At 42.4% G+C, this 15,092-nt stretch overlaps 2 protein-coding genes across 4 annotated transcripts in view; one reads left to right on the top strand and one right to left on the bottom strand.

The window, feature by feature from the left end:
• The window catches only part of OIT3 (oncoprotein induced transcript 3), a 40,686-nt gene that overhangs the window by 1,555 nt on the left and 24,039 nt on the right, over positions 1 to 15,092 (bottom strand). Inside the window, exons 7-8 of one of the 3 annotated variants that reach the window (XM_032256314.1) lie at positions 7,688 to 8,103; positions 1,010 to 1,109 (exon numbers count right to left, since the gene is read on the bottom strand). In XM_032256314.1, the coding sequence (XP_032112205.1) occupies positions 1,010 to 1,109; positions 7,688 to 8,103 (516 nt within the window). Of the gene's footprint in view, positions 1 to 1,009; positions 1,110 to 7,543; positions 8,104 to 15,092 lie in introns of those variants that run through there. The other 2 variants (XM_032256316.1, XR_004262184.1) reach the window with 2 other exon arrangements.
• Positions 1 to 15,092, top strand: part of PLA2G12B (phospholipase A2 group XIIB) — a 43,454-nt gene that overhangs the window by 24,757 nt on the left and 3,605 nt on the right. Inside the window, exon 4 of the transcript XR_004262185.1 lies at positions 4,857 to 5,033. The gene's annotated coding sequence lies outside the window, so the exon portion shown is untranslated. The remainder of the gene's footprint in view (positions 1 to 4,856; positions 5,034 to 15,092) is intronic.

Raw genomic sequence — 15,092 nt, 5'->3', positions numbered from 1 at the left:
TAAAATTTTCTGTAGAGAAGGGGTCTTGCTGTGTTGCACAGGCTGGTCTCAAACTCCTGGCCTCAAATGATCCTTCTGCCTCTGTTTTATTTTTTTATTTTTGTTTTGTTTGTTTGTTTTTTTGAGACGGAGTTTCGCTCTTGTTACCCAGGCTGGAGTGCAATGCCGCGATCTCGGCTCACCGCAACCTCCACCTCCTGGGTTCAGGCAATTCTCCTGCCTCAGCCTCCTGAGTAGCTGGGATTACAAGCACGCACCACCATGCCCAGCTAATTTTTTGTATTTTTTTAATAGAGACGGGGTTTCACCATGTTGACCAGGATGGTCTCGATCTCTTGGCCTCGTGATCCACCTGCCTCAGCCTCTCAAAGTGCTGGGATTACAGGCGTGAGCCACTGCATCCGGCCTTTATTTTGTTTTTAAGAAGCTGTCAGAATTGGAATTTTTAGATAACAGAATAGGATGATTTTATGATTATATCACATATTATCAGACAATGTTCCAGAAAGTGTACCAATTTATACTGTCACTGTATACTTCTCCCTATAACCTTGTAAGTGTTGTATTTTGTAATTTTCATAAATTTAATATGTATAAAATGGTGTCTTATAATTGTTTTCATCAGCACTTAAGTACTATTTTCAGTGAACATTTCACTATTTGTCTTTTCTTTGAATTTCCTGTCTATATCCCTTGCCATTTGACCAATCACTGCACTGGCTTTTCAACCATACCTGCCCACAAAGATCTTAAATTATGATCCTATAGTATTTTCTTTGAACAGCACAGTTATTTTGGCAGGTGGTGTGGGGGGAACAGCACAGTTACTTTGGCAGGTGGTGTGGGTGTGACATACATGAAAGGGTTAAGCCTCTAGATGGCTGGTTTCTCTGTACTTTTTCTTGAGGCCATGCAGATCCTAACAGAGGGCTCTTAGAACCTCAACACATTGCGACGCCATAAAAAAGGCTCAAGTTCAGGGGTTGTAAGTTAAAGATGTTCAACTCACCTTGTGGTTTTTGCCCACAAATTTGAAGACGGGGACCTGGAAGTGCTTTGCTAGGTGATCCCGGGATGTGTACTGCTTTACAGAGTCATCTGAAACACAGCTGAAAGTAGGGCAGATAGCACATAAGACTTGATTGTTTCAACAGAGATGGAAAAACAATCCAGTCCAACATTTTGGCCCAAGGAGAGCCAAAGGGGTGGAGGCAGCTGGACTGTACTCAAGCTTTTTGGGAATGAAAGAAAAATCAATTTTTCCCCTGTGAAGTCCTCTTCAGACCTAGCCTCACTAATAGTATCTGTCCCACTTATCATTCTCTGTACTCACAAACTGGGCACCACGGCTTCGTGTTAATGCATTTAAATGTTGGCTACAGCAACACCATTTATTTCAAAGATACTTTTTGCTAGTAAGGCTGTCTTTCCATTTGCAATATAGTGCAGGAATTCTGCCTCTATGTACCTTAGTATTGATTTGAGAAGGCTTTTCTTTAACAAAATTTAATCACTATGCATTCGACCCCTAATAGCAACTGACCACTGAAGGGGATACAAAAGTGAGGGAACTGCAGTGTGTGCATCAAAGTGACATAAATATCCAAGTTGCTCAGATAATAACTGGTTCTATTGGGTAAAAGTCATGTACCTCCAAATTGTTTTAATTTCTCTTTTCCGAAATTTGATGTTAAATTGCAGTTTAATAGGGTTTTGGGGTTTTAATTTCAGGTCTACTGCTTAACGTGAAACTCCTAGGTTCACCTCAGGGTTAGGTGGGGGAAAAGAAGCACTCCTGGCCAGGCGAGGTGGCTCACTCTGGGAGGCTGAGGCAGGAGCATTGCTTGAACTCAGGAGTTTGAGACCAGCCTGGCCAACATTGAAACCCTGTCTCTACCAATAATACAAAAAGTTAGCCAGGCATTGTGGCACCTGCCTGTAGTCCTAGCTACTCCGAAGGCTGAAGTGGGAGGATTGCTTGAGCCCTGGAGTTCAAGATTAGCCTGGACAACATGGCAAGATCCTGTCTCTAAATAAATACATAAATAAATAAATAAATAAAAAGCCAAGCGTGGTGTTATGCACCTGTAGTCCCAGCTACTCAGGAGGCTGAAGGATAAGAATCACTTGAAGTCAGGAGGCAGAGGTGTACTGAGCCATGTTCCCACCAGGTGAGGCCAAAGTCTTGGATATTCATGAAACTTCTTATAGATCAAGAATCACCCTCATATTATTTTTCCCATTCTAAATTCTAGAGGAACTTTTGTGTTTTCTGGACATAGTTGCCTTTTAGTTGGTACCTAATAGTTCCTGTCTTCTGGGCCAGGAAAAAAGTGGGGGTCAGATATTAAAGCCTATGAAACTGGGTATTTGACCCACATGCACAGACCACTTTTTTTTTCATTTTTCTTTTGTTTTGAGACAGGATCTTGGTATTGCCCAGGCTGGAGTGCAGTGGCACAATTACAGCTCACTGCAGCCTCAACCTCCTGAGCTCAAGAAATTTTCCTGCCTCAGCCCCTAATTGGGATTATAGGCGTGTGCCACCACAGCCGGCTAATTTTTTCATTTTTCATAGAAACAGAATCTCACTATGTTGCCCAGGTTGGTCTTGAACTCAAGACCACTCAAGGAATCCTTCCGCCTCAGCCTCCCAAAGTGCTGAGATTACAGGAATGAGCCACAATGGTGCCTGGCTAGACTGCTATCTAGTTCCTTGCTAACGGTTGTTTCAGTGTGCTTGAAAAATCCAAAAAAATTGTTTTAAAATAAGGCATCTTGACTAGTATTATTACCAGTACCTCATTCCACTGAACTGAAGAGGTTTCTGTTATTTCTTGTATTTATTTACTCATTTTTATTTTCCTGAGGTAAAATTCATTTATACCCTGTTCTGATTATATTCTGTAATAAATATTCACTGCATACTACCTAATCTATTCAAGACACTGTGCTGGCTGCTGCAGAGGACATAAAGATGAATAATATGGTCTCTGACATCAAGGAGTTTATAGTCCAGTATCTAAGATCATAGTAAGTCTTAATATTAAAATAGTACTTTTAATCTAAATGCCTGAGCATTTTCAATTTATCTTTATCTCAAAATAACTGTTATTTTTCTTTAAAAGGAAAAATGAAGCAGAAGAGGTTATTACAAGGTAACACATTCAGAATAGAATCCAGGACAAATGTTGGCTCTGGATTTGGGGTTTGCTATGACTAGACAATGCTAGTTCTAAACTCCAGGTTCATGTGCTGAAAGAAAGTAACAATGGTACAATGGACTCAAAACTAATTGCTTATCAAAAACTTGTTCAATGCTTCATTTTGGAATTCAATATGTTTCTCTTCCTGGTGATTAACTTTCTAGTTATATTTTGCTTAGGATTGTGTTAAATTATTTTGAATTCTCAGAGCATATGCTAACCAAAATTAGGGGAAGTGAATCAATGTGTTCAATATCAGGGGAGAACCAACTTGATTTAAATTTAAGCTGAGGACAATGAAAAATCAAAGAAATGAATAATCAATTTATAAATTAACTCACTTTACTTATAAAGTGAGTTATGTTTATTTTAGGTTTGTGGACTAGCCCCAGATTATGACTATTATAAAGACTCATTCAATTGTTAACCTGGCAAATATTGAATGACCCTTACTATATGCTAGGAATTGAGGAAGAAGAAAAAAGAAGAAGGATTTTGAGTTCAGATGGAAAGATACCAGGAAAGGCTTCATGGAGGAAGTAAACGCTCCATGAATCTTGAAGAACCAGTTAAGAATCAGACAGGAAGAAAAGGTGGGGAAGAAGATGTCAGGCAGAGGAAACAGTGTGCATAAAGTCAGAAGTCAGGAGTGTCAGTTTGGGAATTGCCAATAATTCTCTTTGGCATGAGCAGAAACTGAAAGGGCTGAGGTCAGAGGGTAAGGGCCCATGAGCCACACCAAGAGCTGGAGGGTCTTGCACACATCATTCTTGTAGAGCACCACAGATGGGATGATTTGCCTGCTTACAAAGTGGGCCACAATGCTCTAGTTTTCCCATTTTTGTCTATGCTTTTTTCTTCTAAAGCATGTATATTTTTTCTTTTTTGTATATGCTAAGGGCTGCCAAATAAATAGTGCAGCTTCTTAGAACTGCCCAGAATAAAAGTAAATAGCACCACTGGGTGTGGTGGCTCATGTTTGTAATCCCAGCACTTTGGGAGGCCAAGGCAGGCAGACCACCTGAGGTCAGGAGTTTGAGACCAGCCTGGCCAACATGGCGAAACCCTATCTCTATTAAAAATGCAAAACTTAGCTGGGCGTGGTTGTACATGCCCATGGTCCCAGCTACTTGGGAGGCTGAGGCACAAGAATTGCTTGAACCAGGAGGTGGAGGTTGCAGGGAGCCGAGATTGCATCCAGCCTGGGCAACAGAGTGAGACTCTGTCTCAGTGAGTCAGTTAGTCAATCAATAAAGTAAATAGTCCTTCACTGACAGTCTGAATAACACATATATAAATAAGTTTCACAAGCCCTACTAAGATTATAGGTTACATGTTTTTCTCAGTAAGTGAGTTATGATTATATTCTTATTTTCACAAAAAGTAAATATGAGGGGCAGGGGAAATCTTTTGGGGTGAGAGAAATGTTCAATATCTTGATTGTCATGATGGCTTCATGGGTATACATATCAGAACTTGTCAAACAACAGGCTTTAAATATGTCTATTTATCATATGTGAATAGTACTCCACTAAAGTTTAAAAAATAAATAAATAAAAAGGGACAATAATCTACCTCCCACTGCAAAAAAGTAGATCTAGTCATTGAAAAAATAAATAAAAAATGTTGCTTCTACTTTTCATTTTAAAGCTTTTTAGAAATCACCTTAGGATGGCAAGAAACCCACAGGTTTGCAGGTGTCCTCTGCTGCTGGCCGTCCAGAGTAGCTCAGGATGGCACTTTCCATATTATGAAAATAAGCTTAAGGAGCTACAAGAACCTGAGGCTGGAAGCACACCTTTTGAGAAGCAGCTTTACTGACCAAAGGTAATAAAGAACCATTAAAAGGTTTTCAGCAGGGATGTGACAAGATCATATTTTCTGTTTGAATGGATCACCCAGGGGCTCTGTGGAGCTGAGCTGTGAAAGATGAGGTTTTGGAGGCTGTGTTAAGAGGCTGCTGACTGGGCACAGTGGCTCACGCCTGTAATCCCAGCACTTCGGGAGGCTGAGGTGGGTGGATCACGAGGTCAGGAGATTGAGACGAGGTCATGGCTAACATGGTGAAACTCCGTCTCTACTAAAAACACAAAAAATTAGCCAGGTGTGGTGGCACATGCCTGCAATCCCAGCTACTCGGGAGGCTGAGGCAGGAAAATCACTTGAATCCAGGAGGTGGAGGCTGCAGTGAGCTGAGATCATGCCACTGCACTCCAATCTGGGTGACAGAGTGAGACTCATTCTCGAAAAAAAAAAAAAAAAAAAAGAGAGAGAGAGAGAGAGAAAGAGAGAGAGAGAGAGAGAGAGAGACTGCTTTGCTGTCCAGGTGAAAGATAATGAAGGTGGGAATTAAGACAATAGAAATGGAATACAGAGAACAGGGTTGGGGCATTGCTATTTGTTAAAAAGCATCTCAGTTGATCCTAATGTGCATCAAGGGATGAAATATCACTGTGCAAGAGATTGATAGCAGCAGGTGAAGGCTGGCTGTGGTGAGAAACAAGAGGTGTAAAAGCAATGTAGTAATGTCCAAGAGCCCACAGGCCAGCTGGCAGAGGGCAAGCCCCCGAGGGCACTGAGCTGCTTGCACTGGACTTTCTCCCTTTGATTAAGCTGCAGCTCCTGACCCCACCTGAGACTGTGTCCCACCTGACATGGAGAACAAGGAAGAAGCTCATGAGATACTGCTATGAGTTTGGGTTTGAGTGTAATTTTCCTGGGAATGTAAGCAATGGCTGTGAAAAGGGCTAGGTCTCATCAGTACCTCAGGACACCTACAGATCCCACACCAAGGATCTTTAGGAAATACCATGGAACTCTCCTTTGTATAAAACAAGCGCAGAGGGACCAGGCATGGTGGCTCACACCTATAATCCCAGCACTTTCGGAGGCCAAGGCAAGAGGATCACTTGAGCCCAGGAGTTCGAGACCAGCCTGGGCAACAAAGTGAGACCTCATGTCTAGGAAAAAAAAAAAAGAACAATAATACCAAATAAACATTCTATTTTTCCCTCTGTTCAAAAAAGAAAAGAAAAAAGGAAAAGAATTGGTCATGTGCATCTGTGGCCCTGGCTATTTGGGAGGCTGAGATGGGCACATCACTTGATCCTAGGGAATTGAGGCTGCAGTGAGCTGTGTTTGCACCACTGCTCTCCAGCCTGGGTGACAGAGCAAGACCCCACACTGCCCTCCATCCTCAAAAAAAAAAACCAAGCACAAAACCAAGCCGTGATATCTGTATCTTTCTTCTCCTAAAATCTACCAACTATTTCTTCTCCGTCCTTGACTACCAAGCTTCTTAGAAGAGGAATTTATGTCTGCTGCCTCCTTGTCCCCCGCACTCTCAGCCACATGAACGGGATCTCAGCCCCCACCTCCACGCATGCTCTGCCGTCTCCGAGCAGGTTACTCAATCCTACAGGGAATCCTGCAGGGAATCGGATGATTTCCTGTCCTCAGTTCTAGTCCACACCGTGTTACCGAGTCCAGCTGATAACGCATTTCTACTGAATGCCCACTGAACTTCTCTTCCTAGGTATCCTGCAGGTATCTGAAAAATTAACTTATTCAATATATCATTTTGAATGACCAAATTCAGTATTTTCACCTCAAATCTGCTTTTCTATATGCATCTTTTCATCTTGGTTAATAGGATCTAGTCAGTCACATGGGCTAGACCCCTTGGAGCCTTTTTTTTTTTTTTTTTTGAGATGGAATTTTGCTCTTGTCACCCAGGCTGGAGTGCAGTGGTGCAATCTTGGCTCACTGCAACCTCCACCTCTCAGGTTCAAGTGAGTCTCCTGCCTCAGCCTCCCAAGTAGCTGGGATTACAGGCACCAACCACCACACCCAGCTAATTTTTGTGTTTTGAGTAGAGATGGTTTCACCATGTTGGCCAGGCTGGTCTCAAACTCTTGACCTCAGGTGACCCACCCACCTCGGCCTCCCAAAGCACTGGGATTACAGGTGTGAGCCACCATGCCTGGCCTAGGAGCCATTTTTTACTCTCCTCTCCCTCACTAGTTTTTTTTTTTTTTTTGAGACGGAGTTTCGCTCTTGTTACCCAGGCTGGAGTGCAATGGCGCGATCTCGGCTCATCGCAACCTCCGCCTCCTGGGTTCAGGCAATTCTCCTGCCTCAGCCTCCTGAGTAGCTGGGATTACAGGCACGTGCCACCATGCCCAGCTAATTTTTTGTATTTTTAGTAGAGACGGGGTTTCACCATGTTGACCAGGATGGTCTCGATCTCTTGACCTCGTGATCCACCCGCCTCGGCCTCCCACAGTGCTGGGATTACAGGCTTGAGCCACCGAGCCCGGCCCCTCACTAGTTTTTACCTCCAAAATGTCAATAAGTGGTTCCTGAACTAACAAAGGGCTGACAGTCGTGCCATGCAGTTTTAGTAAATGACTAGGTGTGCTGTGAACTTAGAAGTCGGATACAAACGAGGGGTGATGAGATGGTTCCGGCAGCAGCATTACCCATCCCGGATGAGGTAGTATTTCAGGACCTCGTCAATCTTGGAGGTGGGGGTGGCAAAGCAGCTCTCCACCAAGCTTTCCAAGCCGCTCACGTGCACCAGGGGCTCGATGCCAAAGTAGAGGGAGTCACGAAGCTTGAGGGTGGGCAAAGCTTCCCGGTAAGGTTCCTCAAACTCATCGTCCTTGAAGATCTCCAGAGTGAATGGGAAGATCCCATGATTTCGGCTCATGATTTCCAGTGGGGAGTTTCGAAGGTTGGGAACGTATCCTTCAGAAATGGTGTACAGGCGTGGAAACTCGCAGGTCACCGGGATCAGCAGCTTGCTGGTTCGGATGATGAAGTCCCCGCTGCTCCCCGGGGTCTGCTTGGGTAGACCTGTCACAAGGTTGCTGGCCACGATCTTGTCATTCACCACCTAAGCCAGGCCAGGGTGACGAGAGGAAAGAGATTGTCTATTTACTTCTACAGTTTTTTCCCTCCCCTCTCACCTTAACATTCTACCAACTTCTATTTACATCAAAATGCATTTGAGATTTGGTTGCCTAAGGCTGAAGTTTTGTTTTGTTTTTCCTATTGCCCTTGTTTTGTTATCAAGCCATCCTGACTGTTAAGTCTTAGCTCTACCAAAACACAGCCAGGCTGCTTCTTTAACTGGGACCCTGATCCGCTCCTTATCTCTGGGCAGGACCTCCCAACTGGGGCCTCCAGCCAGCTCTGCCTACCCATATTCTCTGGCAGAGTTTTGATTTTTCCTGGGATGAAGTGCCCAGAGGGAGAGGCAGACTGCCATCTTTGCTGTTTGGACAACTCAGCCATTCTAGCCTGTGGGGAGTCCAAACTGTCTGGGGGTGAAAGTACTACCCAGCATGGGAAAGCTGCTCTAGGGAACTGTCTGGAGGTGAAAGTAGTACCCAGCATGGTATAGCTGCTCCAGGAAACTGTCTGGGGGTGAAAGCAGTACCCCAGCGTGGTATAGTGGCCACACTGCTTCTTTAAGCAGGTCCTCAATCCTGTTCTTCCTGGATGGGTGAGATATCCCAACTGGGGTATCCAGCCACCTCCTACAGGTGTGTTCAGGTCAGCAACAGGTCTGTACCCCACTGAGATGGAGCTCCCGGAGGAAGGGGCGGGCCACCATCTTTGCTGTTCAGCAACTGAGCTGTTTCAGCCTTCAGGATTTGAAGAGCGCAACTTGATTGCAGCAGGGGGTGGTGGAGGTGGGGGGCGGAAATGGTACTCCAGCATAGTTCAGTCGCTCTATGAAAGCAGGGCTAGGCTGCTTAAGTAGGTCCCCAGTTCTTTCCCTCCTGGCTGGGTGAGACCTCCCAGCTGGGGTTTCCAGCCACCACCTAACGGTATGTTAAGGCTGGCAACAGGTCTGTACCCCGCTGGGATGGAGCTCCAGAGGAAGGGGCAGGCTGCTATCTTTGCTATTTCACAGCCTTCAGTGGTGATACCTCCAGGTTCTGGAAAATCTGAGGCAATTAGGGACTGGAACAGATGCCCAGCAAACCACAGCGGTCCTACAGAAAAGTGGCCAGACTGTTAAAAGGGGAAGGGGCGGGGAAGAAGGCTGGGCACGGTGGCTCATGCCTGTAATCCCAGCACTTTGGGAGTCCAAGGCAGGTGGATCACCTGAGGTCAGGAGTTTGAGACCAGATTGGCCAACATGGTGAAACCCTGTTTCTACTAAAAAATAAACAAAAATTAGCAGGTCGTGGTGGCAGGCACCTGTAATTCCAGCTACTCAGGAGGCTGAGGCAGGAGAATCGCTTGAACACAGGAGGTGGAGGTTGCAGTGAGCCAAGATTGCGCCACTGCACTCCAGCCTGGGCGACAAGAACGAGACTCTGTCTCCAGAAAACAAAAGAGGGAGAAACCCCCAAAAACCCACCCAAAGGTCAGCAACACCAAAGATTGAAGGTAGATAAGCCCACAAAGATAAGAAAGAATCAGCACAAGAACACAGAAAACACAAAAAGCCACAGTGCCTTCTCTCCTCCAAATGACGACATCATCTCTCTAGCAAGGGTTTGGAATGGGACTGTAGCTGACATGGCTGGAATAACAGAGGTAGACGTCAAAATGTAGATAAAAACGAACTTCACTGAGCTAAAGGAGCCTGTTCTAACTCAATGTAAGTAAGCTAAAAATCATGATGAAACACTGCAGGAGTTGACAAAGAAAATAGCCAGGATAGAGAAGAGCATAACCGACCTGATAGAGCTAAAAAGACAATACAAGAATTTTATAATGCAATCACTAGTATTAATAGCAGAATAGATCATGCAGAGGAAAGAATCTCAGAGCTTGAAGACTATCTTTCTGAAATAAGACAGGCAGACAAGAATAGAAAAAAAAAAGAATAAAAAGGAATGAACAAAACCTCTGAGAAATATGGGATTGTGTAAAAAGACCAAATCTGCAACTGATTGGGGTACCTGAAAAAGCTGGGAGAATAGAACCAATTTGGAAAACATATGTCAAGATATCCATGAGAACTTCCCCAACCTTGCTAGATGGGCCAACATTCAAATTCAGGAAATACAGAGAATCCTAATAAGTTACTCCATGAGAAGACCATCCCTGAGAGACATAATCATCAGATTCTCCAAAGTTAAAATGAAAGAAAAAATGTTAAGGGCAGCCAGAGAGAAAGGCTAAGTCACCTACAAAGGGAAGACCATCAGACTAACAGCAGACCCCTCAATAGAAACCCTATAAGCCAGGAGAGACTAGGGGCCAATATTCAACATTCTTAAAGAAAAGAATTTTCACTGGCCGGGTACAGTGGCTCTTACCTGTAATCCCAGCACTTTGGGAGGCTGAGGCAGGCAGATCACTTGAGGCCAGGAGTTCGAGACCAATCTGGCCAACATGATGAACCCCCATCTCTACTAAAAATACAAAAATTAGCCAGGCATGGTGGCACATGCCTGTTGTCCCAGCTACTTGGTAGGCTGAGGCAGGAGAATTGCTTGAACCTGGGAGGCAGATGTTGTAGTGAGTGGAGATCACACCACTGCACTCCAGCTTGGGAGACAGAGTGAGACTCTCTCTTAAAAAAAAAAAAAAGAATTTTCAACCCAGAATTTCATATCCAGCCAAGCTAAGCTTCATAAGTGAAGGAGAAATAAGATCCTTGTCAGATAAGCAAATGCTGAGGGAATTTGTTACCGCCACACTTGCTTTACTAGAACTCCTGAAGGAAACACTAAATATGCAAAGGTAAAACCACTACCAGCCACTACAAAAACACACTGAGGTACACAGACTAGTGATACTAATAAAACAACCACATAAACAAGTCTGCACAATAACCAGTTAGCATCACAATGACAGGATCAAATCCACACATAATAATACTAACCTTAAATATAAATGGGCTAAATGCCCCAATTAAAAGACACAGAGTGGCAAACTGGATAAAGAGCCAAGGCTCACTGGTATGCTATCTTCAAGAGATCCATCTCACATGCAAAGATACACATAAGCTGAACAAAGGGATAAAGGAAAATTTACCAAGCAAATGGAAAACAGAAAAAAGCAGGTGTTGCAATCCTAGTTTCCAATAAAACAGACTTTAAACAAGCAAAGATCAAATAGGACAAAGAAGGGCATCACATAATGATAAAAGTTTCAATTCAACAAGAAGAGAAACTATCATAAATATATACATACCCAACACAGGAGCACCCAGATTCATAAAGCAAGTTCTTAGAGGCCTTCAAAGAGACTTAGATTCCCATACAATAATAGTGGGAGACTTTAACACCCCACTGACAATATTAGACAGATCATCAAGACAGAAATTAACAAAGATATTTAGGACCTGAACTCAGCTCTGGATCAATTGGACCTGATAGTTATCTACAGAACTCTCTACCCCAAAACAACAGAATATACATTCTTCTCATCACCACATGGCACTTACTCTAAAATCCATCCATAATAGGAAATAAAACACTCCTCAGCAAATGCAGAAGAACTGAAATCATAACAGTTTCTCAGACCACAGCACAATCAAATTAGAACTCAAGACTAAGAAAGTCACTCAAAATGATACAATTACATGAAAACTGAATAACCTGCTTCTGAATAACTTTTGGTAAATAATGAAATTAAGGCAGAAATCAAGAAGCTCTTTGAAACTAATGAGAACAAAGATACAACATACCAGAATCTCTGGGACACAGGTTAGGCAGTGTTAAGAGAGAAATTTATAGCACTAAATGCCCACATCAAAAAGCTAGAAAGATCTCAAGTTAACAGCCTAACATCACAACTAAAAGAACTAGAGAACCAAGAGCAAACAAATCCCAAAGCTAGTAGAAGACAACAAATAACCAAAATTAGAGGTGAACTGGAAGAGATAGAGACACAAAAAAAACCATTCAAAAGATCAACAAATCTAGGAGCTGGTTTTTCCAAAAAGTTAATAAAATCGACCACTAGCTAGACTAATGAGGAAGAAAAGAGAGAAGAATCAAAAAACACAATCAGAAATGATAAGGGAGATATTATTGACCCCACAGAAATACAAACAACCCTCAGAAAATATTATAAACACCTCTATGCATATAAGCTAGAAAACCTAGAAGAAATGGGTAAGTTCCTGGATACATTCACCCTCCCAAGACTGAACCAGGATGAAATGGAATCTCTGAACATACCAATAATGAAGCTCTGAAATGGAGGCAGTAACAAATAGTCTACAATGAAAAAAAGCCCCAGGACCAGATGGATTTATATCTGAGTTATACCCCCTGTACAAAGAAAAGCTAGTACTATTCCTACTGAAACTATTTCAAAAAATTAAAATGGAGGGACTCCTCCCTAAGTCATTCAATGAGGCCAGCATCATCCTGAACCAATACCTGGCAGAGACACAACAAAAACAGAAAACCTCATCCTTGATGAATATTGATGCAAGGAAATTCATCCTTGATGAATATTGATGCGAAAATCTTCAACAAAATACTGGCAAACTGAATCCAGCAGCACATCAAAAATCTTTTTCACCATGATCAAGTAGGCTTTATCCTCAGGATGCAAGTTTGGTTCAACATATGAGGATCGATAAATGTGATTCATCACATAAACAAAATTAAAGACAAAAAATATATGATTATCTCAACAGACACAGAAAAGACTTTCAATAAATTTCGGCATCCCTTCATGTTAAAAAGTCTCAATAAACTAGGTGTTGAAGGAACATACTTCAAAATAATAAGAGCCATGTATGACAAACCCACAGCCAACATCATACTGAATGGGCAAAAGCTGGAAGCATTCCCCTTCAAAACAAGCACAAGACAAAGATGTCCTCTCTCACCACCCCTATTCAATGTAGTGTTGGAAGTTCTGGCCAGAGCAATCAGGCAACAGAAAGAAATCAAGCTCATTCCAACAGGAAGAAAGGAATCAAACTATCCCTGTTTGCAGATGACATGATTCTATAGCTAGAAAACCCCATTGTCTCAGCCCAAAAGTTAAGCTGATAAACAACTTCAGCAAGGTCTCAGGATGCAAAATCAATATTCCAGTATTCCTACACATCAGCAACAGTCAAGCTGAGAGCCGAATCACAAATGAACACCCATTCGCAATTGCCACCTAGGAATACAGCTAACAATGGAAGTGAAAGATCTCTAAAAGGAGAACTACAAACCACTGCTTAAGGAAATCAGAGATGCCAGGTGTAGTGGCTCACACCTGTAATCCCAGCACTTTGGGAGGCCAAGGCGGGTGGATCACCTGAGGTCAGGAGTTTGAGGCCACCCTACCCAATATGGTGAAATTCCATCTCTACTAAAAATAGAAAAATTAGTTGGGCATGGTGGCTCATGACAGTTATCCCAGCTACCCGGGAGGCTGAGGCAGAAGAATTGCTTGAACCCAAGAGGCGGAGGTTGCAGTGAACCAACATCAGGCCATTGCACTCCAGCCTGGATGACAAGAGTGAAACTCTGTGTCAAAAAAAAAAAAAAAAAAGAAAGAAAGAAATCAGAGATGACACAAATAAATGGAAAAACATTCCATGCTCATGGATAGAAAGAATCAATATTGTTAAAATGACCATATTGCCCAAAGCAATTTATAGATTCAACGCTTTCCCATTAAACTACCACTGACATTCTTTGCAGACTAGAAAAATCTATTTTAAAATTCATGTGGAACAAAAAAAAAGAGCCTGAATAGCCAACACAATCCTAAGCAAAAGAACAAAGCTGGAGCATCACACTACCCAACTTCAAATTATGCTACGGGGCTACAGTAACCACAACAGCATGGTATTGGTCTAAGGAGACACAAATATATCAATTGAACAGAAAAGAGAACCCAGAAATAAGACTGCACACCTATAACTATCTGATCTTCAACAAACCTAACAAAAACAAGCGATGAGGAAATGGTGCTGGGATAACTGGCTAGCCATATGCAGAAAATTGAAACTGGACCTTCCTTAAACCATATATGAAAATTAACTCAAGATAGATTAAAGGTTTAAGTGTAAAACCCAAAACTATAAAAATCCTGGAAGACAACCTAGGCAGTACCATTCAAGACATAAGCATGGGCAAAGATTTCATGATGAAGATGCCAAAAGCAATTGCAATAAAAGCAAACATTGACAGATGGGATCTAATTAAACTAAAGAGTTTCTGCACAGCAAAACATGCTATCATCAGAGTGAACAGACAACCTACGGAATGGGAGAAATTTTTTTTCTCTGATGAAGGTCTAATATCCAGCATCTACAAGGAACTTAAACAAATTTATAAGAAAAAAAAATTTAAAAATGGGAAAAGGATATGAGCAGACACTTCTCAGAAGAAGACATACATGTGGCCAAAAAGCACGTGAAGAAAAAGCTCAACATCATTACAGAAATGCAAATCAAAACCACAGTGAGATCCTATCTCACCCCAGTCAAAATGGCTATCATTAAAAAGTCAAAAAATAACATGCTGGTGAGGTTGTGAAGAAAATCAATAATTTTACACTGTTGGTAGGAGTGTAAATTAGTTCAGCCATTGTGGCGGAAGACCATATGGTGATTCCTTAAAGACCTGAAGACAGAAACACCATTTGACCCAGCAATCCCATTACTGGGTATATACCCAAAGGATTACAAATTGTCCTATTGTAAAGACACATGCAATGCACACATATGTTTACTGCAGCACTATTCACAATAGCAAAGGCATGGAATCAACCTAAATGCCCATCAGTGATAGACTGGATAAAGAAAATGTGGTACATATATATCCCATGGAATACTATGCAGCCACAAAAAAGAATGAGATTATGTCTTTTGCAGGGATATGGATGGAGCTGGAGGCCATTATCCTTAGCAAACTAACACAGGAACAGAAAACCAAATACCACATGTTCTCACTT

The sequence above is a fragment of the Sapajus apella genome, unplaced genomic scaffold (genome assembly GCF_009761245.1).
Source record: "Sapajus apella isolate SASKATOON/1434 unplaced genomic scaffold, GSC_monkey_1.0 scaffold94, whole genome shotgun sequence".
In the NCBI taxonomy this organism is placed as follows: domain Eukaryota; kingdom Metazoa; phylum Chordata; class Mammalia; order Primates; family Cebidae; genus Sapajus; species Sapajus apella.
The sequence above is the reverse complement of the archived record's forward strand: the minus strand, read 5'-3'. Positions and strand labels throughout refer to the sequence as shown.